At 38.6% G+C, this 22,800-nt stretch overlaps 1 protein-coding gene across 2 annotated transcripts; it reads right to left on the minus strand.

The window, feature by feature from the left end:
• Positions 1–169: 169 nt before the first annotated feature.
• On the minus strand, positions 170–17,573 carry LOC306772326 (otoferlin-like; the record flags this gene model as incomplete). Of its 2 annotated transcripts, none has more annotated exons than XM_079261756.1 (41): positions 170–350; positions 4,329–4,429; positions 5,359–5,537; positions 5,762–6,003; positions 6,145–6,243; positions 6,386–6,474; positions 6,574–6,716; positions 6,889–7,049; positions 7,266–7,436; positions 7,549–7,676; positions 7,800–7,931; positions 8,035–8,172; positions 8,297–8,409; positions 9,277–9,349; positions 9,509–9,640; positions 9,734–9,760; positions 9,928–10,001; positions 10,146–10,308; positions 10,528–10,689; positions 10,785–10,904; positions 10,985–11,146; positions 11,953–12,087; positions 12,531–12,655; positions 12,805–12,994; positions 13,101–13,253; positions 13,341–13,457; positions 13,551–13,641; positions 13,768–13,868; positions 13,965–14,085; positions 14,325–14,508; positions 14,582–14,690; positions 14,998–15,221; positions 15,419–15,605; positions 15,685–15,871; positions 15,986–16,145; positions 16,230–16,314; positions 16,421–16,483; positions 16,570–16,701; positions 16,783–16,837; positions 16,945–17,071; positions 17,528–17,573. In XM_079261756.1, the coding sequence occupies 41 exons, from the start codon at positions 17,571–17,573 to the stop codon at positions 170–172; spliced, it is 5,382 nt and encodes a 1,793-aa protein (XP_079117882.1). The 2 variants fall into 2 exon arrangements, with proteins under 2 accessions (XP_079117882.1, XP_079117881.1); XM_079261755.1 differs by lacking the exon at positions 170–350 and adding an exon at positions 2,060–2,240.
• Positions 17,574–22,800: the final 5,227 nt, after the last annotated feature.

Consider the following 22,800-nt stretch of genomic DNA (forward strand, 5'->3'; position numbering starts at 1 on the left):
AAAAATTACTGTGATTACACTAGGGTAATGGACTTCAATAACTTTAATAAGCTTGACTATTTATATATGTTGAACAAAAATCCACAGGTTGAGTATGTGTCTTTTCAAGTGGCAAAAAACTCTGAAATGATTGTGTTACAGCGTAAAACAGTTAAATCCACCACATCGTTTAAGCTCCCAGCATTTTCTTCACCATGTATCCTGGCATGTTATAGAGGAAAAGGGCCACAATAGCCAGCAGCAGGAGAACAGTCAAAATCTTGATGGTCAGCCATCTGTACTGGTCACACACCAGGTGCTTTGCAGCTTTGAAAGGGATAAGGAACCAGAGGAGTGCAATATCTGGACGACTGGAAGGGAACAAAGATATGAACTGTTAGAAAAGAAAACCTTCACATTTAATATTTCAAAGAATAACTGGCAGGGAGTGTTTTCAATTAGATCATTCAAGGTGAAAAACAACTTTTACAAAAGACGTATTATTAGAAACTGTATTATTGTTACAAACCAATCTACATTTGTAAAACAGGATGCTGCACAAAAATAAAAGCAAACAAAGTTTTAAACAGAACAATTACTTTAAAACCACTGCACTGAAAGAAATAATTATATAAAAAGCAATAAAATCACTAGGATGTCTGTAGCCTCATGTTCTACTCTTAAAGTTTTTGAAAGTTTCCTAACAGACTGGATATACTGGAGAATGGAGGCTCCTGCCAGGAATCCTGACAAGGAGACTATTCCACTGATCCAGCCTGGAGGAGACAAAGGTATTCACCGGCTAGTTTGGCAATATTTTTAGGATGAAAAAATGTATGTTTACAGAGTTGTTGGGTGTAATGATCAAAATTCACACACAGCTGGTAAGCTAATTAGCAGACTGTAAGGTCTGAAGCCAAAAACTTGCACTTCAGAGTACATCCTGCTCTTTTCATTTTCCATTGTTCTTCTGTACACCGTGGAGCAGAGGATATGAAGACAGACCTTTTCTTAAGAAGGGCCTGTCTCTCTGTTGGACATTACTGTTATAATACTCAACAGATTAAGATTAAAGATTTTTTCTGTCAGTGGTCAGGCTATCAGGGTAAATTTTTTTTCCGATTCCTAAACTGTATTTGCTGCTGTGGCTTGATGTACAGTCCTTGCAATGACACTTCAAATTAAACCATCAAACCCATGTCAAACATCTAGACATTTTCAGTCGTGTCACAGTCCAGGATAACCAAATCAAGGACATCCCTCCTGGTGTGTGTAGGAGCATTAACATGTTGTTTAAAATCAAGACAATGAAGGAGCTGTAAAGATTCTGCAGATGCATGACAGAGAGTCACCTCATGGATGTTGAAATCTCCAAGAATCTCAGCATTATTTAAGCTGTTACATGGTACCTTGGTAAGCTCATTCTGTAAGGAAGACTGGATTAGGTTTTGCTGGTTGACAGATTAGGATAACTGATAAGAGAGTATATCCTTACACTTCGCTGCTAGCCATTCGGATGAGGAAAATCCGATGTACAATCGACAACTCAAGTCTAGAGTACTGAAAGACTGGTAAGCTTCCAACATGGCCTTGTATATAGCCATCTATGAATATAAATTAAGTAACAGCAAAAAGTCTCAGTGGATCATAAGTAATTTTATTCACAAATTTCACCTATCATAAACAAAGACAGAAGCAAGACAATCGGAATTACAACACAAGCAAACTCTGCTAAAAATCCTGAAGTCTTTGTCAGTAAAACCTCACATGTCATGGTGTTAATTCAATTCTTAAAAAGTGGACTTTGATTTTGATGTAAAGAATGAAAGCACCTCAGGAAACAACTGCAAAGTTAGCACTACATCATTAGAAATCTGAGATTTATACACATTAATAACCAGGAGTGGATTCACCCACATTATTAGCACTTCTGTTGCTACACAACTCATTTATTAATGCATTAGTTATATTATCATATCAAATTGTAATTGCTACAACATTCACAAACAACAGATATTGTTACTGACACACACTGATTGGAGAAGTCAAAACTGGCTGTTTTCTTTCATTTCTTTCTTTTTCAAGCTCCCAGCATTTTCTTCACCATGTATCCTGGCATGTTGTAGAGGAAAAGAGCCAAGATGGCCAGTAGCAGAAGAGCAGTGAAAATCTTGATGGTGAGCCACCTGTACTGGTCACACACCAGGTGTTTTGCAGCTTTGAGAGGGATAAGGAACCAGAGGAGTGCAACATCTGGACGGCTGGTGGAGTACAGAAATGTGGAGAGGCGTTAAAGAAGCCAATAAATCAGATAATTAAAGTCATCTTTACGAAGGAAGCAGTCCGATAGTGACACAACCTGGACACCTGCTTACCTCCACAGGCATATTCATGTTAGTGTTGTGGTGGCTTGTAGACCATGCACATAAAAGGGAAAACCAAATACTGCAGACCCTTCATTTCAAACTATAACATATATAATTTTAGGTCAAATAATAATTTTTCAAGTCAAAGAGTCACTTTTAGGAGAAAATTCTGCTGATAACTGCCAATGATATAAAGATGCATATATATATATATATATATATATATATATATATATATATATATATATATATATATATATATATATATATAGTTAAGGCTGTGTGTGTGTGTTTGTGAAAACAGAAAAAAAGTAAACAATATACATAATAAATAACACCCAAATACAAAAGTTTATAAGATAATGAGTTTTCCCGTCATTTATGGACTGAATGAATGAATAAATGAAATAGTTAATCAATAAATGAACGAACAAATGAATGAATGAATGAATGAATGAATGAATGCTCCATCTGAGACTTTGCGATTTTGAATGTTGTGTTGGATTTTAAAGTGTGAGTGGTTTGTAATCAGCATCTGCAACATTTTTTTCCTATAATTTTTTTCGTAAATAAGATTTATACTTTTTAACTATTCTATTGCCGCTTTACTTTACATTTGTTTTCAGAGAGGCACAGAAACAAGACTAAGTACTTGAAACGCACTCAGATTTGATCAGGAAACTATCATTACCCCTCTTCAAGAGCTTTTGGTTACAACTATCCCATTGACTTTTGATGTCCTCTTACATCATACATGACTTTGGATTCATCAGTTTTGGTTAATTATCTTAATATAAGCTTTTTTTTTTTTACTGTTTTCAACCTTAAAATCACACCACAAAGAACTGCACTGATGAAGAAGTATCTTAGTTCTTTTCTTTCTCTCTTTTTTACCTTGCATCACTTTTTTTCCCCATTTTGTCTCATATTTCTGCAAGCGTCATATTTTTGCTCTTCAGTTTAATCTCAGTTGCACGTCTTAAACTTGCCGGAACATTTCTTTTATCCAAAGATCTAATAGCTGAGTTTGTGTTGCTCTAACTGTGCCGTTTTCATTATGTTTGTGCTTTTATTCAGATGTAATGCCTACAGAGGAAGAGAAGATGGACAGTACGGAAGAGAGAAGATGTCATCTGGTTATAGTGAAAGTGCTGGAACCTTCTGCAGAAGTGTCTGAGCACCATCTCAAGCTCCCAGCATTTTCTTGACCATGTAACCAGGCATGCTGTAGAGGAAAAGAGCCAGCATAGCCAGGAGCAGGAGAGCAGTGACAATCTTGATGGTCAGCCACTTGTACTGGTTGCAGACCAAATGTTTTATGGCTTTGAAGGGAGTGAGGAACCACAGAAGGCTGTTGTCTGGACGGCTGGAGGGACAGAAATGTGCAAGTTCAAAAACACTTCACTTCAAGCGCTGTGTGCCATTCTATTATTACTCTTTTTCATCATCTAATTTAAATGTACATGCAGATGACATGACTGTTTCAATGAGGGAGCAATAAACAAAGACAGGAAAAGTTTACAGTATTATGAGAAGCTGAATGTGATTCTAGATACGTGAATATTTAAAGAAACAGCAACTTACCATGTAAAGACAGAGGATCCTAGGTTTAAGTCCAAAGCTTGGTTGAAATACACTCGTACAAATGTCTTTCTTCAGTTCATGAAATTGCATCTGATTATGTTTTTTTATGCAAATTTAGAATTTTTTAAATACTTTTTATGCTTGTTCATGTTCTGTTTTTAGAAGTGATTTAAAAAAAATTTAGTATTTCATTTATGAACGTTTTTTTTTTTTTTTTAAATAAGTATTAATACATTTATATCAAGCTGGACTTTTTGTTAAACTTGTGTTTGCATACATGCACATAGTTGTGGTGTGCAGGTAGGAGGGTAAAAACAGAAGCCATAAAAATTAAAAGAAAACCCAAACTTGACAATACCGCAGAGAGATATTGGGGTAACAGGAAAACATCTTTCATACTTGGGTTTCTCCAGTGGCTCTGGCTCATTGCGACCCTCTCCAGCCGGGCTTTTCTCAGCCTCCTCCCCTGTCAGAAGATGCAGCTCAGCCTCCACTTTACCCTGTAGGGACAAAAGCAGCTGAAGATCTCAGAAAACAGATCAAATTTCATAATTTTTGTTCAACTAGGATAATGTATAATGTCAATATTAATCAGCTTGTGCTCTGTCTTCATGCATGTTTTACCTGAAAGCAAATTAACATGTGGGAGTTGTTGTACAGACACAAGTAGCTCCCACTTTTTGTTTTGATTAGAATATACTTGTTTTTAAAAAGGTGTATGTGTGTTTATTGTGGCTTCCTTGCTTATTTTGTACTTGCTTGAAGCATCATTTGTACACGTCTGCAGAAATGAACACTTCATGTGCTCATGTGATGAGCTCGTAACGGTTATGGGGTAGTTTAGAGACCAATTTGACCAGATTTCAACAGCAGTAAAAAGAAAAAAAAATAGAAAGTTTCGAAGGCATGAGATGGTGTGATGGGTTTATGTGTCTTATGGGATGCTGGTGCAGGTTTTTTCTGCTCCAATGTCAAGATCGACCAAATGTTAAGCTCCTCTCTAACGGCAATGTTTAACATTTTGTTTACATCGTACAAACTCTGCAACTCTGTCAGATATGCTGATGGTTTGACATACCTTGTAAGAATAACATAGTGTAGCCTAATCTGTTAGTTCAGTCTACTCTATAGGTATGCCAAACTTTCAGGACCCCCATTCGGAGTTCTCTAATGTCTAAACATTAAACTAAATTAAAGGGGGGCGAGAGGGTTGAAAATAATTTGAAAGATTTGGGATCTTAATTTAAGAAATTAAATTAAATCCGTCAGAAATTTCCAAAACTTTCCAAACCTTGATATCAGAGCTTTTAAAAATTTTTTTTTAAACAATCAAAGAAGCTTTTACATTAACTAAATTACAGTATTAGTATTAGCATTATGCCACCTTTTTTTTAACCATCATTTCAGTTTACTCTTTATTGTGACCCACCGTGAGCTCAAACTCATCTTCCTCATTCCTAGCAACAAAAGGCCACCAGCCTTTGATCCGCTTCTGTTTGAAGATGGAAACCATGGGCATCTCTGCTTCATTTGTAACCATTTCGATGGTGCATTGCTTGGCAGTCTTTGCACCGCGTGGGAAACGGTTCAAGTCGAGCTCGATTGCACCTGCAAAGACATTTTTTTAAAATCTAGTTTACAGACAGCAAACGTTAATCACTGAAGTCGATGAAAAACCCATCAAAACATTGTTTACACAGTACTGATCCTGATGTTGATTTTCTTGATGATATCACAATCACACTTGCTGAGTCTCTCTGTAATGTAGAGAATCTACTCTGTCAGAATCTAACCTTATAATCCAGAATGTTATTAATGTTTGACTATTATACCCAGAAAATCATCTGCTGAGAAGTGATCTGCATCCCACACTTGCAAATTCAGCCGAGCAGGAATCTTGTACTCTGTCTCATCCCAGGCAAACATGGACTCTTTTTTTGAGATGACGATCTTCTCCTCAGCCATGAGGTAGTCAAAAGGGTAGACGAAGCGCCAGTTGAAGTTGCCCTCTCCAGTGATGGAGTGATAGTGGACATCAGTGTCCTGTTTGTCCTCCTGCTGCCCTTTCAGCCAACTGTGAAGGAAAAGAGAGAAATAGATCCTTGATTTCGTTTTTGCTGTGAACTTACCATGGTCTGGTTGTGTGTCTAAATAAGTGGCAAAAGAAAAAGAGAGATAGAGAATCAAGAAATCGAAACCTTCAGCATGTAATTACCCTCGCACAAATATGTCGCTGGACTTCTCGCCAGTGAAAATATCGTCATCCTCTAGAACGACTTCATCTGTGTTCCAAATGATCACCCTCAGCTCGAACCTGCACAGAAACAAGTGTTGGGACATAGTTTGAATCAAATACTGGTAAACATGGTGAGTAAAGCTGATCATTCTTTTAAAAAACTCTCAAGGTTCTCCGTTAAGAAACTTAGGATTGTCCAAGTGAAAGATTAGAGCCACACTTCTTTGGTTTCCTTGGTGCAATATCAAGTGCAGGACCAGGTGCTGTCATGTCTTTGGGGAACATGTCCACCCACATCTCAATTCTTCCCTAAACACAGATGAATATTAGAAAATGAATATCAATTTCTATAATCTACGATTCCAATGAACAATAAAAGTAATGAAGACATTTGTGCATTTAACATACTTGCTCAATTCCTGGTTTGTCAGGATGGAGCAATGGTCTGGTCTCCACATGCTCCGGGACCAGTTTGCATCCAACTTTGGGGATTTCCTCCCAGTGCGTAAGGACACTGAGAGCAAGGTGCTCATCGGTCTTCTTCTTTAAACCTGACAAATACCATCAAGCATATGTGTGATTTACTTTAAGGCCCGACTCTAGCAGAGTTTTAACATGCAGGCAGTCTGCTTCACAGCAAGTAAAACAGCCATTGTGAACCTTTTTTTCTTGTAGAAATGCTATTTGTCTCCTAGTAAGTAATCATGATCAAAGAATAACTACCATTTTCATCCTCAATCTCAGTGGGTGCCATGAAGACACGGTTCTCCACCTTCACTCTTCCTCCAGGGCCGTAGTGTGGCCCGTCCAGTTTGCCATCCTTACACAGCTTTGCCAGGATCTGTGTGGGCTTCATCGGGTCCCGCCACACATTGTAACCGTGGCTACAGAACGAACACAGCCAAAACAGTCATCTAACACTGATATCCTGTAAAAAGAGTCTACCTGACACATTTTGGCTGCCTTTTGGAAAAACTAAACAAATATGATGATGTTCACATTTAAATTTTAACCACAAAATATTCCACATCATATCATTGACAACAGTTTGCCTACAGTCTCCACCACGATGCTGCAAGGAGCTCTGGTTTGATTCTTACATGGTGTAGTTACACGTGATGCCACATGTGGCTCTGTGTTTGCTGTAGAAGCGGTTCTCCAGGTCAAGCTTGGTTTCTCCAATCAGATCATCGGTTCCCACCAGATCCCAGTCATAAATTGACACTGTTAATGTGGAATCCATTGGGAATGTGGCCTCCACGTCGAAAGATCTGAGATGAGGAGAGAAATATGCTTTTATTCATGTAAAATGTACTGAATACAGTAAAAGTGAACAGATAATATTGAAACTTTAAGCAGAAACACGGCCTTTGGGTCACTTACTTGCCAAACAAAGGGTTGAGCTGCTTTGAAATGTAGTTCTCCTTGTCTTTGATCTCTGTTTTTCCTAGTTTGATTGCAATGTAAGGGTCAGCTTTGCCGTTTATGTCTGCAGGATGCAGATCAGTTGCCTACAAAAAATACACCAAAATAAACAAAAACAGAATATACTTATGACAATCACACCAAAAAATCCCCTTAACTGAGAAAGAAATCACATTGAGATGCTACAATATGCAGAGCACATGGCTTACCCTGATGACATAGATGCGAACAAGTACATTGATGGGATCATTGTGTGGAATGTTCTGAAACATTCCCAAGTTGGAGTCAAAGGTCATGTCTCTGGGCATATCGTCCGACACTTTGTACATGCACAGCGAGCCCTACATTTATACAAGTAAACAAAAGAAAGAGTAAAGTGAAAAAAAATGCTTAAGAAAAATTTTACCTAAAAGGATGAAAAGGACTGTTTGGCAAATTTCTCACTTTGAACTTTCCAACAATCCTGTCTTCATCTGTTACATTTTGGTCATCATCATCCCCACCCTTTCCTCTGAATAGAAAAAAAGTATGCAGCCAGTCTTCAAAGTTGTCAAATTCACTCTCCAGTTCCTTTGGATACACCTTGATCATGAACACAAAAGAGTTTTTCTTCAACGTCTTGTGTGTTTTTTCTATGAATGTGGATCTCTGCTCACACAACCACATGAATGACTGTGTGTAACCAACATATGTAGTCATCAGTTACCTTCAGCTCATCCAGCTTTGGCTTTTTCCTCTCAAACGGATCGACCGACTGCTTCTTCTTCTTTCCTTTTCCTTTCTTGGTGCCTTTTACAGGAAAGTCATCAGGTTTGATATCTGAGTGCAGGTCAGCAGTGAGGACAAAGTGGAAGGGGGCACAGAAGCAGAGCGCTCACGACATGAATTCCCCATGAAAGTTGCCAAAACCAGATTTTACAGTCATACAGCAAGCATACCACTGAACTGTATACAACTGAGGTATGCAGTAGAGTGTGTATACATGGTGATGCAGGATCTTCTGGGCAGGAAGCTGTGTGATCTTTGTGAATCTCACTGAAATTGAACAATTTCACTTGTATCCCATTATAACTAAAAGTCAAGCCATTTCTTCTTAGCAAAGCGGTACAAATTCCAAAAAAAAACCCAAAAAACAATCATATTCTGCATCTGCTTAAAAGAACTCTTTTTGGAAATCGTAGTAGACAATAAATATAAATTAAATTTGTCCTATGATGATACCGTTGAAATGAATGCCTATAAAGTGACTGGAATGAGCTATAGTATTGCCTTCATTTGCTGCACTCTTATTGACAACTTTCATGGCTTGCATACAGCTAATATGCAAATATATGAATGGAAAAGCTTTTATCCTGCAAATGGAAAACTGGATTCATGTCAACATCTACATGGACGCATTCTTGCTCGAAGAAGTCCACAAGGTTCACTACTGCACTGCAGAAGATAATGACACAGTTAGTGTGTTTATGAATGTTAAGTGCAACAGGATTTAACATCAACCAAAATATTGCATGTCATATGGATGAATAAAGTATCTTTTATTTCATAGTGTGCTAGTCTGAGGTTATTTCGAGAAAAGAAGTGAGAGCTGAAGACTAGTTTTGTCAGACAGTAAGTGGGAGTTGTAATGATGAATATAAAGCTTTCAAACTAAAGAAAAAGATCTTATTTTGAATCTGGTTTTACCTCTGCCATCTGTGATGTCTATGTCATCTTTCTCCTCTGAGTCTGAGAGAGTTGCCTCTTGAGCTTTGAGTGCCTGATGAGTAGAAGTTAATATGTCATCTGTACTCATCAAGATCCAAACAAAACTTATTTTCCTCAGAAATGTAAAGCTATCTGAGTGGATGAAGTTTAAAATAAATAAAAAGTTTAATTTAATCTACCATCATATTGCATCCTTATTCCTGTTACTCACCTCAGTCAGAGTTTCAATGGAGGCAAAATATTTGGACCACCAGTCCAGCATGCTCTCGTCAAGTTCCTCCTCTTCAGGCTCGTCTCCCTTCTTCCGTTTTTTCTTTTTCCCTTTTCCATCTTTGTCATCATCCTTTTTCATTTACCACAGATTTTATCAGTAAGGCTCAGAAAAATCTTGAATTTGACAAATAAGATGAAAGGCAACCACAGCTACTTTGCTTACCTCAACTTTCACCACTGCTTCAGAGCACTGGGGAAGAATGACAGTTACAACATGAGAGGAATCAGAAAATATAATTTATATCTTAATTCAGTAATATGCAAAGCTTTTTGTCCAGGGATGTGCAGTTAAACCATGACTTTGGTGGAAAATGACCATTTAAATGAGTTTTATTCTATTTAAATGATGAAACTTACAGAGTCCAGTTTGACCACAGTTTCCATCTTCTTATAACCAGGTTCCGGTTCCATGTTGACAACAATAATTTCCTCTGAGAGACAAACAAATATATCAAACATGTGACTTTGATCACAATAATAATGAAAACCATAACATTTCACTTGGACATAATCCTTTCCAGTTAAATGACTGAACACATCTCATTTGTAACATAACTCCAGGTTTGAGGTCATACCTGTGGTGGAGCAGTTGTTGGCCTGCTTATCTTGTCCTCTGTAGATGAACTTCCGCAGGGTGGTGACTGCAGTAGAGCCAACCAACGTGTAGCGGCCAAAAGCTCTGCAGTCCACAACTCTAATGTTCAGTGGCGGGTGGAGCAACTCGTTCTCAGGTAAATCCTGACACACAAAGTTCAGTTAGTTTCTGACAATTATGCTGCTCATTCACAGGAATTACTCCGATCGTTTTCCAATATGCGTGGGTGGTATAATTTTGCCTTCAGGTTGGTAAAGCCTGTTTGTCTGTCTGCTTATTAGCATGATTATCTAAAAGTTTTAAAAACATTTGCCCAACTTTGCATGAGGATGTGGCGTAAATGCAAAGATGTAAGACAGTACCACTTCAAACCACTTGACCAGAGTGCTGAAGTTGGGGTTTTTCTTGTAGTTGGGAATGAGGGCCGACTGGACCCCCTTTCCTGCACATTCAATGTCCACACGAGGCCGATCCACTTGGGCAAGATTCACCCTCTTCAAGTCCCTCAAGCCCCAAAACAAAACCTGAAACAACATGGGTCGAAGCAGCTTTTAGTTGTGACGTACTTTATTCACTTAAGAGAATTGCTTATTTTCTTCTATCAGTCTGACGTTTTCACCTCAATCCTGTACTTGCTGAGCACTGGCCTGATCCCCAGTGGTACTGGCAGTATTGGACCACGGTCAATATCTGAAGGACCATCTATGGGAGGAAGGTCAGCTTTTCCATTGGGGCCGATCTAAGAGATGATTCAAAGCGATGTGAAACCATTGCTGTGATGGAAATGTACGCTCACATGTGTATATAGAGAGAGCTAACCTGCAGCAGCTCAAAGGCAGCCAGCATTTCTCCTGCAGCACAGTTCCCACGGTAGATCTGATAGTACTCCAGCTGCGGAGGAAAGCGTGGGGGGCCGTAGTGCTCATCAGCCATCTTCACCACAGGCTTAGCAAAGGTTCTCCCCATGAAGTCCGCTTTACCCTGAAAGAGTTTGGCACACAAATGAGCATAAAATCTGGACAAAATGATGAAAAGAATGCTCTACAATGGTTTTATTACAAAAGAAGTTACAGATTATGATTGTATTGTAATCATCAACAGCAAGAAACATGGCTTAAGATGCACATGTTTCTTAGACAGAATAAATAAAAGAAATTAAGATAAAACAAAACAAAACAAACAAAAGCAAGATCCCTATGATAACCAGTGAACTGCAAAACAGATCTCTACACATAAAGCCTCTGAAAAATATTCCACTAAATCTTTCTTGCAGTTAGTGGTTATATATAAATGCATATATGTTTTAAAAAGTCAAAATTCCCATTGGCCACATACAAAAACACAAAATTTCTTTTAAAGGAATGCAACAGGGATAAGATGTTTGTGGAGAGTCCTTATGCACATATCTTTATCCTCTTGCATGCCTTTTAATACAGTCTACTCTGCACACGTTACAGTTTTGCTACCATACGTCAAACCAATCCACACTCTACTTATCCAAAGGGTCATCCAAAACAAAGGAGTTATTGTCAGAAGCAAATATAAAATAGTCAGTCAGAAAACACATTCTTTCGAAAATAAATGATAATGAAGCAACTATATGACATAATATTGAATATGCATCGCATATTTTAAGCAAGACAGATTATTTAATAATGAGGTCGATGAAGACGAAGGAGCGTCATAAAATAGCTGCTATTTGGAACTTGGAGCTGTATAAGGCAGAGTGTTTGCTTTCATTAATAAATACTGGAGAAGAGTCACTTTTATTTGAAAACAACCCTCACCACTGTGTCTTGGTCATAGATTTCAATCACTATAATAGGAGGGTCATCTCGCAGTTCGGTGGCTTCTCCAAACAACTCCACGTTCTCAAAAACTAGCAGCTGGTCCCATGTAGGGCAGAGGGTCTCAGCCAGCACCTGCAAGAAATGCAAAGTATTTAACATGATCTGGAAGCTGCTATGCCAAGGATGTCTGTTTCCAGTCCCCAAGGGCCACTATCCTGCAGGTTTTACAGGTTTCACTGCCCCAACTCATCATTAATAATACGCTAATTTGAATCAGACACAGTAATGCAAGGAAACATCTAAATTACAGGGGTGTCAGAACCCAGTCCTCGAGGGCCAGAATCCGGCAGGTTTTTGTTGTTTCCCTCCACCAAAACAGCTGATTCAAATCAATGGATCCAGCAGCTTCTTGTCAACCTGTTTGAGTGTCGGTCAGGTGTGTGTTGGAGCACGGAGACAACAAAAACCTGCAGGATCCCGGCCCTCCAGGACTGCAGTTTGACACCCCTAATCTAAAACATGCAGGAACTGTAAAATGAATAATGTTGCAAGAGTTCCTAAAAAAAAAAACTCACCTCAGTAACTTGGCTTTGTGTTGAGAAAAAGACTCTTGCAAATGGATCAGACAAACCTGTGCTGTCTGCAGCAAACAGGCTCCGGGCCTGGTACATGTGAACCCTCAGCTGGAAGATTTGTTTCACTGCAGAGAAACATTCACTGTATCACATTATCTTGTGCAAAAAAAAAAATGTTATAAATACCTAAAACATCACATATTGCTGCAATAGGTATCTGATTTCTCAAAAGGAAAACATGTTCCAAGTTAGCAAGCAAGAAAGGACATCTTACTCATGTAGGTGAGGCTGATGGGAGGTGAAGACGGCAGGCCAGGTCCTTTGGACAACTTGTTTTCCTCAAATCCATTGGGCAGGCCGCTCAGGTAGTCTTTGCGTTGCCTGTTCAGACCTAACCACAGGTAGATCTCTATCTTGGACTGGACAGTCCAGCCAGCAGGCCCAAAACCTTTCTTTCCAGGGATCTATGTTGGACCAAATGGAATAAAATATTTTTCATGACAAATATGAGTGTGGATGATCAGAATGAATTACATTCTGACTGTTTGACTATGTCCCATGTAAACTCACCCTCAGGAAGATTGTTTTTACTTTGCCACAGTCCTTTCCTCTCTCCTCATCTGTATTGGAGTAAAGGATGTCTTTGGAAGGAACACGCGCATAAGCAATACGCTTCCCGTTACTTATCATCCACAAGAAAACATCTGGGACGCTGTGCTGAGGCTGGGTTGAGAAAATGATCCACATATGAAACAGACAGCTGCAGTTGCTACTATATTACATTTGATGAACATATGTTGTTGTTCTTACTTCATCAGCCAGGAAACGCAACTTGGAGAGGAAGTTCTGAGACAGCTTGAGTTTGTCCCTCACTGTGCTTTTTTTCACCTGCGACCTCATGGCCTTGGCTTGTTGACCTATGTTCTCCTACAGCCAGAAAGAAGTTCAGCACTCAGAAAGAGGGTGAAATACATGTGATTGAGCAAAAGAATGCAACATTTCTGGCTTTAGATAACCTACCACTTCTGCCAAACACAGCTTCAGTCTCTCTCTGTCAAGTTTGGTTCTGCCAGACTGATTTTGGTCCTTATTTGCCAGTGATAGAAACTGACTGAAAGGACAGGAGCTTGGTCAGTGGAAACTTTTTAATTAACCGATTAGATTTCATGTGTGTGTGTGTGTGTGTATCTTGTCTTTTTTTCCACATGTAATGGTTGTAACCAGGGTTACATCAGACCTGCAACCTTGGCTGAGTTCCTCAAGAACACCTCTTAGTCTGCGTTCAGGGTAGGTTTTCTCTGTTTTGATGATCTCCTGCACGTCATTGAGTCCATCTTCCTGTGGGAGCAGATGAACATCTGGCTCAGCTCATCTCTGTTACTGTACTCGTATTGACTGGGATTCAGTAAGCTTCTGATAAAGTACTTGACTTGCCAGTTTATCAGCAATGTTGTCAATAATGTTGGCATTGTACAGCCTTCTTCTCTGATCCTGCCACCAGCTCTTGATGTAAATGCATGGCTTCCTCTCAAAATAAGGCAAGTGGAAGTAGTTTCTGTGGATTCAATTTTTCAATGATTGTTAAAGTATGGCATATATATTGTATTGATCATGTAAGAATACTTTATGACAGCTATCTTTGTAGAAAGTTGTGCTTTTCAGTTGCTATCTTGGTTAACATGTTCGCTTGGTTGTTCAAAGTAAAAACGACAATTAGCATCATATCAGTTTGTAAAAAGTGAGTTTGTACTTTGTCGACACTTTATGAGTGTAGGATGATATTAGTGCCCTGACCGGTCGGTGATGACAGGTTTCATGGGTGGAGTAGTTGCCACTGAAGTCAGGTCTCCATCATCATCCATCTCCTCCTCACTGGAGTTGTGGATCAGTTCGGTTTCCTCTTCGTCACCATCACCTCCGCCCTTCTTCCCCTTTGTTTTTGGTTGGATAACCCCATCAATCTCATTTCCATAGTAACCTAGTAACATCAGCATGGTTATTACTGACTTAGAACTGTACATTTTTATTATCTTATAAAATCCTGCTCATACCTATGGTGACTTCAAAGTTGATTGGCTTGTCACCAATTTTTCTGTCAATCATCGTGGCTTCCAGGAAAGAGCCAAAGAGAAAAAACTCCTCAACCTTCCCAGTAGCACTCTGTTGAAAAAACAAGTGTTACATAAAAGGACATCCTTCTTTTCTTCCCAGTATAAAAGCTTAAAAAACTATTTAAATCAGCCTGATTTTTAAAATATTAACCAACTTTGAGAACATGTCATGACTGGGGAGCCTTACATTGACCGCTAACAAAAAGAAGCCACATCTCTGTAAACAGCTTTCAATAATGCACCAGGTAGGCTAAATAAGGACTATTAATAATTTACTATAATCCCAGCACAATGACCTTTCAGAAGAAGAATGACTGATTTGTTCCACATGGCTGCCCATCTGGGCAGGGACCCACCTCTGAGATGTTGGGCACTCCCTCCAGCTGCACCTCTGTGGAGCAGGTAATTTCAGGTGAGGAGGTGTCCAGGATCTCTACACCCAGGCTGATGAGCAGACGGGCTCTGAATGACACCCCCTCTCCAAGACCTTCGTTCAGCTCTTGGTACTCATCCATTAGGGTGTAGGTGCGAGTGGAGCCGTACATGTTCACCCAGGCTGGTCCCAGCGTGGGAAGGAAGCCTGAAGAATGAGGAATAAATGTGGATATTAAAGACAGAAACCTGCCTCAAATTTTGTTTTTACATAATGGGGTCAGTCTGAGCAGAAAAGATGGTTGTAAATGGATTCACATCACATGTCTATCTCACCCACTTAACTATCTGTGAGCTATATAACTCTGAAGACACAGTTTTATTAAACACTAAATGATGGATCACCTTTGTCCCCATCATTGGAAATTTTCCTGAGATCCAAGAAGTGTGTTCCTATTGCAACATCATTCACTTTATCGGAGTCACGGATCTGGATCTTCATGCGTTTGCACAGTGGTGGAAACATCTCAGTGAAAACGATCTGCTCATTCCAGATGGGCTCATAGCAGCTCTTCTGAACTGATGTTTTCCCCTAAAATGGCACAATAACAATCAAATGTGAGTGTCATGAATCCTCATCAAAGATGAACACGGTACTTAAACACACTCACTTTCTGCCCAGCAAATTGGACTTGTACATAAGGATCGACCAGGTCCTTGTTTTCCCCTATGAAGGCCTTTTTGACATTCGCCATGATGCTGGTGTTCATCCTGGGGAGCCCTTCTGCTCTGTAGATCTTCAGGTAATAGCGAGCCCACTGTCGCTCTGCAGGCACGCCTTCTGGCAGCAAAAGATTGCTAGCACAAAAAAAATATTTAGTTTTTCAATCACTTGCCAGAAAAAATGTTTAAATGAAATTCCTGTGAATCAACATATGGCAGTGCCGTATGTGCCGAAGGAAGTTAATATACCCTTCTATATCATCTTCATCAGATTCACTGGACTTGTGTGGAGTTTTTATTGTGTCGCCTTTAGCCACAACTGCAACATCACATTTGACATAACCTTTTCCCCCAGCTGTGATGTCGTCGGGATCCGACAACAGAGCCCATTTGTGGTAAAACTGATGATCTGCAACATATGGAAGAATCATTTTATATAAAAGTAGCTGATGTAAAGTAAGAACAGCAAAGTTGATGTTTCTTGTTAGCTTACCTGGCTGGGAGTAGATTGTGCCAACGTCCAGTTTGAAACTTCCAACCAGCGTTCCACTACGCAGGAGATTTTTGGAGTGAATTACCTAAAGGAAAGTTTAGCACGACAAGCTACTTTAAATGCACTGGCCTTGTGGAAAAATGAGCAATTTGCTTAATTAAGATTGTTGGGAAAAGAAATGAATTACTTACAGATAGTTTCAAGATTTTGTCAAACATCACATCTGGAGGAACGTGAAAGTCAAATACAAAATACTGGGAAAAAGAAATGTTGAAATGTTATTTTTAGCATATAAATGTTCAATTCTTCCAAATTTAGCATTAATGTGTTGATGACTGACTTCATTGTAGTAAGGGCAGTTGGTTGATTCCTTCATCGAGGTGTACTTTTTATCTTCTCCGATCTCCACGCAGACCATTGGATCCATGTTCAGTCCCACCAGCTGTCTGGCTTCAATCACAGTCACGCTGACCTGAAAGTAATTTAAGAGTTGATTGGCTTCATTAAATCAACCTTAATGCTTCTAATATTCTCTACAATGATGTTGCTTTACCTGGTAATCTACTGGTCTCCCAGAGCTGGGCTCCATTTTGATGTCTGGCTTTGATCTATACAAAAAAATGTGAAAAAATTTAAAAAATGTGAGAAAAATAAAAAAAAACCACACAGAAAATGTCAGAAATATTTATTTTTTAAAAAAAGAAGGTGAACTCGCCTCTTATTGGATACATTGGTGGTGACAGCTGTGACTGAAGCCAGGGAGATGGTATCGGGATCTGGGCCTCCTCCCATGAACATGGCTTGGCGATCCAAGTTCTCTGTCTCCAAAATGGCTGGTTCATCTAAAGATTATATAGAAGACTAACTATGTGGAAAAATTCTGGTAAATATAAAACTATCAATGGTGACACTTCAGAGTTAACACGTACTTAACCAGCAACAAGTCCAGGACAACAGTGTCTTTTATGAGACAAAATTATTCTCAAATTCACCATGTGAAAATTTAATCCAACACAGTTGGGAGTGCATGACATGAGTCATGTAAACACACAAACACTTATATGATTCTTTCAGTGAATGGATCAGGATCTACAGCTGGATAAGTCAGTGGGAGTGTAGAAAGTTACACAAATATATGGCTGCATTAAATTTTTAAGAGAACATTTTCAGCTTGTTTGGTAAAAAACAATGTTTTCAGATGGCGAAAGCTGCCTGACTGGGATTAATCAAAAGGTGTCATGCAATAGCCCCGACCTTTTTACTCCTTTGACCTGAATGGAATCAATCTAAGCAGATACCTCCATTTCTGTCCTCCTTCGGTCCGCGGTGCTTACTACGCTTCATGGTTTAAAACAATCCTTTGTGTGCTCTGTGAGAGAAATTCAAAGTGTTTTATAGGGAACAGATACAAACCTGACATTCAATAAGACTGTACCAACTGATGTTTACTAATCAAAAGCTAAAGCAAGTAACTAATCATTTTTGCACATTACTGTCATTTCCAGAAACTCTTTTCTTCAATGTAAAAAGACATTTTTGCTCAAAAGCAACCACTGATCCCAAACAGCATTTAAAACATTCAGTGCAAACCTATTCAGTGCCAAAGTACATGTATCATCACAAAATTAAGATATAAAAATTCTGCTTATGAGAGTTGGCAGCGTGCTACCACACCTCAGTGTAGCCTTTGAACAGGTCTTTCAATTATTTAAATCACCTGACCTTAATACATCAATTGGTGAGGATAGATTTCACATACAATGGGAAAAATAATACACTTGGATCAGATAATCTGCAGAAACTAATCAACAAAGTGCTTTTTCTTCAGTCTTAATGCATCAAGTTAATATTTCTTTGGATATGATCAGGTCTGATTAACATTTCTAGCATCAACACAGTAATATTCTTATTACTAAAAAGAAGGGAAAAAAAACCCAGAATATAAAGCAAATCAAAGCATATCTTCTATGAAGAAATAATGACACACCAAATTGGCTGCATGTTGCACAAATATAAACCTTTCTGATAATTCTTAGAGTAATCAAAGTACATGCTATTACAAACGGAGATAATGCACAATACTAGATTTTCTCTCAGTATCCAAGACAGAAAAATTTCTGCCTGACAACACAACAAAACCAATATTAGTCATCAAAAAGTCCCTCCTCAAAGAAAGTCTTTCATGTACACTGCAAAACGTTGCGGCCTACATGCCAAAGTTGGACATAACATCTGATCTTTACTTTTCAGAAGTAAATTAAAATGATCTCCTGATACATACCATACAAGAAAGGGATTCTTTTGTCTCCTCTCTCAAAACAGCTCCAAGATATTTCCTTTGAAGAAAACACACCCTGAGCTTAGCTTGATCCTGCTGAAAACGTGACAGACGCTACATGAACATTTTTTACATTTACGCTTCACAGAGAATAAGACTTCAAAGTTATGTTGGTCAGAAAAGAATTGGGTTTGTCCAAGTCTGAAGTTGGGCAGGAGTGATGTGATATGCCAATGAATAGTGCATGAGTGTTGAACCCGAGACTGGTAACTATAACTAGGCACGTCACTCTGAACAGAGTCTAGCAATCCTCAGAAGCCCTAAATCCTACAAACTACATGAAACCAATAATGTGAAAATCAAATTTAATGTGACTATTATTTGTCATTTTACATTATTCAGAATGAAAATAGTCTAATTATCATTGATTATGACAACCAAATGAGGTTTTTGACACCCTTAAACAGGGTTTATATGTTGTATAAAACAAAACTTCTGGAAAAGCTTCAAAATGAAGTAGTCAATATGTTGCCATGTTACCAGTGATAGGATTTCATGGAAGTAAACAAAATGTTGGCCCAGCCAAGTTGGAAGAATGCTTCCTTTTAATCATTAACAGGGTTTTGCTTCCAACTCCATCTTGAGACAAACACACTGTCTTTTATCTCAGAATGAAAGCAATGCTTTGAGTTTCAAATCTAATCCAATTAGATTTGGTCATAAACTGAGGTCATAAACTGACCTCATTTTGAGTCATTCAAGTATTATTTATATTTTCTGATTAAATTGTTTACTTTAAAGAATGAGCATCCAATAAGAAGACCAGAGTGAGATGCGTCTGTATAGGAAAAACAAACTGAGAGAAAAAAGGTAAATGACTTTAGTTAAAAACATCTATAAAGTCATGTATGGTTTGTCAAATTCTATTCAAAGCAGCCTCTCATCATCTCATCAATTACACATCCAGCCTAGTCTGTAAGCCATACGTCAAAGTCTAAAGTTGCTGGTATCCGATGAGACAAGGCTGTAAATGATTTATGCGACCTAGTCACTGTTGCATGTGACACCCTCATTAAGAGAAGGTATCAATGTTCACAACAAAAAAAAAATGGTTTTGCAAGTTGTAATAACAAGAGAAGAAGTTATAATTGTTTTAAAAATTTAGAAAAATCTTCATATTATACACTTAGTGTAGAAGTTAAAACAGACTAGATCCATGGATACATGTCTGCATGAGTTCAGAACCTATATACCTGTGTCTAACAGAAAACTGAGCTTAACTTTATTTTATTTCCTTTTTTTTACCCTGAACTGCAACAAATAAATAATTTCCATCTCTGCTTTACAGGAAGCACCAATAGTCTCAATGACATCAACCTGCCTGCTGTGTTGAGGGATTCTGCCCTTAATTACATGATTCGGTCGCGGCTCAGAGGGGTTAGGAGATGCCATACTTCCTCCAGGACAGCCGGTAACCATGTCAACAATCGTGCAAAGTTACCAGCTGCCACACAGGGCAGTGTACTTGCTCCTCATCGTCTGAGAGGCCTTGTCATCACACTCAGCTTGAAACACTAAAGTTGACATCAGCCACCAAACATCACATCTTTCTTCTCTGGTTTGATAAAGGATGAAAACAATGAGGTATAATACTTCTTTTCATTAGAGTATCTCAGAGACAAAACATCCAATATGTTGGCCATAAAAAGGAGCTGTTCAGTGAATCATTAATGCATAGATGCATGATGATATTTAGGTAAGACTTATGAATATGCATGAGCAAGCAACCAAGCCTTTAAACTGACACCTTTGATAATAGCGTCTAAGGTGAACCACAGAATGACTTGATACCAACCATGCAATCTTATCCTGTGAAGGCTCCAGTGTCCACAGGCCTTTTTTTATTTGTTCTTCTTTTCTATTTTTTTTTTTTTTTTTTTTTTTTTTTTTTGTTAGTTAGTTGTAGGCCGGCTATCAACATCTTATTTGTGCTCCAGTGACTCTATAGGCACAGCACCTGACTGTGGTGTAGTGTGTCTTTATGGCACATTTCGGCTGGGGGTTTGGCAAGGCTCACCAGTGAAACACAGCCAGAGGGCGTCATCGTTGCTGGTGTGGGAAGGGTGTTAAAGCACGTAGGAACCAGGCAGATTTAACCTGAAGTGACCTCAGAAACTTACAAATAACCTCTCAGAATAATTATCTGAATAAAAGCTCTTTTCACAGTGCTTGTGAAGATTTCAGGGTAAGCTGTATTCCCATTTAGTTTTGGTGCATCCTATGATTCACTGGATGATTTAACCGAATGTTTTTCAGTTGCTGACAGGTCTGAGCTGTTCAGGAACTGGACTTGTTTTACTTCAGTCATGCTGTTATGAAACAAGCAAGATGTGTTTTGGTGTTTTGTTGCTGAGACAAGTAAAGCTTTCCCTGAAAAATACATACTCGCCATGTCAGCATTTGCTGCTCAGAAAGCAAAATATCATTCAGGAAAAAAACATTTTAGAAATTCAATGTTCTACTTAACACAATCTAAACAAAACTTGTGTTCAAAGACGACTGACGAGTTTCCAGATATGATTTAGATGTCTTTTCTTTGTGTGTGTATTGTACAGCAACAACTTACATTTGTGGTGGCAGCAACTGTGTTCGATAACAGAGTGTTCTTGTTTTTATTGCTTTGTTGCTTGAGGGCCCAACGATCAAAGGCCTTTTAAAGATGGTTTCCATCCAGTTTTACAGAGATTTCTTTGAATTGTTTCGTAATGTTATACAAAATATAAGCATTTCTGCAACTTTACCAACAGAAAAAAAACTGATGAATAGATAGGGATCTCCTTAGCTTTCATTCTTCAAAAAAGGTTTTGGGATGGACCATTGTTTTTGACAGCCACCAATTGCTTCAGAGGGCGGGGGTGAAGAACAGCACAGTGGTACTAATCATGACACCACATCTTAAACCCCAGAGCCAAAGAGGTCCAAATGTACCACACCAGACTTGCACCAAACAGCAGGATGTAAAATACTGGAAGCAAAGTAATACATGGAACCCCATATCCAAGTAGCTGGCATAGTGTACAGAAAGATCTGTGCAGAGTATGTATATGGACTGAAGAAAACTGGGTCAAAATGGGAAACATCTCCCAAGATGGAGGAGCTTGATAGAGCAAAGATCCTGTAGGATTTTGTGTGACAAAGGGTTGCTCACTGTGATTACAGGTGAACAGCAAAGGCAGGCAGATGAGATTGATGAAGTCATCCGAAACATTAGTAATATCAGGCAAAAGGAGCACAATGAACTGGAGAAATACCAAGAGAGCAAGAAAAAGCTGAAGAAAGCCTGAAAGACGAAGGCAACAGTAGTGCCTGTGTTAATCAGAGCACTAGGGGTGCTGTCCTCCACTCTGGTGAACTTCCTCCAAAAGATTCATGGGGAAACATCAAACCTCTTTATCCAGAAATCTGCCCACCTCTATAACCTGATGCCACTCAGGGAGGTCTAGAAACCTTCTGTAAATAATCAGACCAGGAAAAGTGTGGCATATGTAAAAGAGACCTTTTCTTTAATAAACATGTTAAAGTTTCAGAAAATAAGTAACTGATTATTAAAACAAATTGGTCCTGTGGTGCAAAAAGTAAAGCCAGATTTGTAAAAGTAACAAACTAATGATTTTTTTGTGAACTACATTTGTTTATTTAGGATGATCCTACACTGTATTGCTTTTTATCACTGTTGCACATATACTTATACTTCATTATTAACAAGAAAAACTCATTTTTAGGCCAATCTTATCAGTGTTTTCTTCAGCATTATTGGCAGTTTAACATTGCAGTCATCACATCTGGTGGTTTTAAATCTTTTTCGTCCTCTTTATTTGCAGTTTAGATGGACAAACATTATCACCCAGGCAGTTTGTAAGATAATGCTGTATAAATGCTACATTATAACCAAGAACATGGCAGGATTGATGTAGAATATCATATAAAAGTTCATTAAATGCTTTATTTACACTCAGGCATCTGAGCTAAAGGTCAGTTTGCACTAAATATTTATTACAATTTCATTGTCAGTTGTTGGGATGGTACTTGGGGTGGGATGCTGTCAAATTATAAGGGGTTGCCGTTGTTCCCGCGTACCATTCCCGTAGCTCTGCCATTGATGCCAGTGAATTAGTAAATATGTGTGTGTATAGTGAGAACTTTTTGTTTCAAGCCTGTAATTAAGTTATGTGTTCAGTTAGACTAAAGCAATGCAGTTTGATATAAGTTAAATACATGTTGCAGAGCAAGGTA

The sequence above is a fragment of the Telmatherina bonti genome (genome assembly GCF_933228915.1).
Source record: "Telmatherina bonti genome assembly, chromosome: 22".
NCBI lineage: Eukaryota > Metazoa > Chordata > Actinopteri > Atheriniformes > Telmatherinidae > Telmatherina > Telmatherina bonti.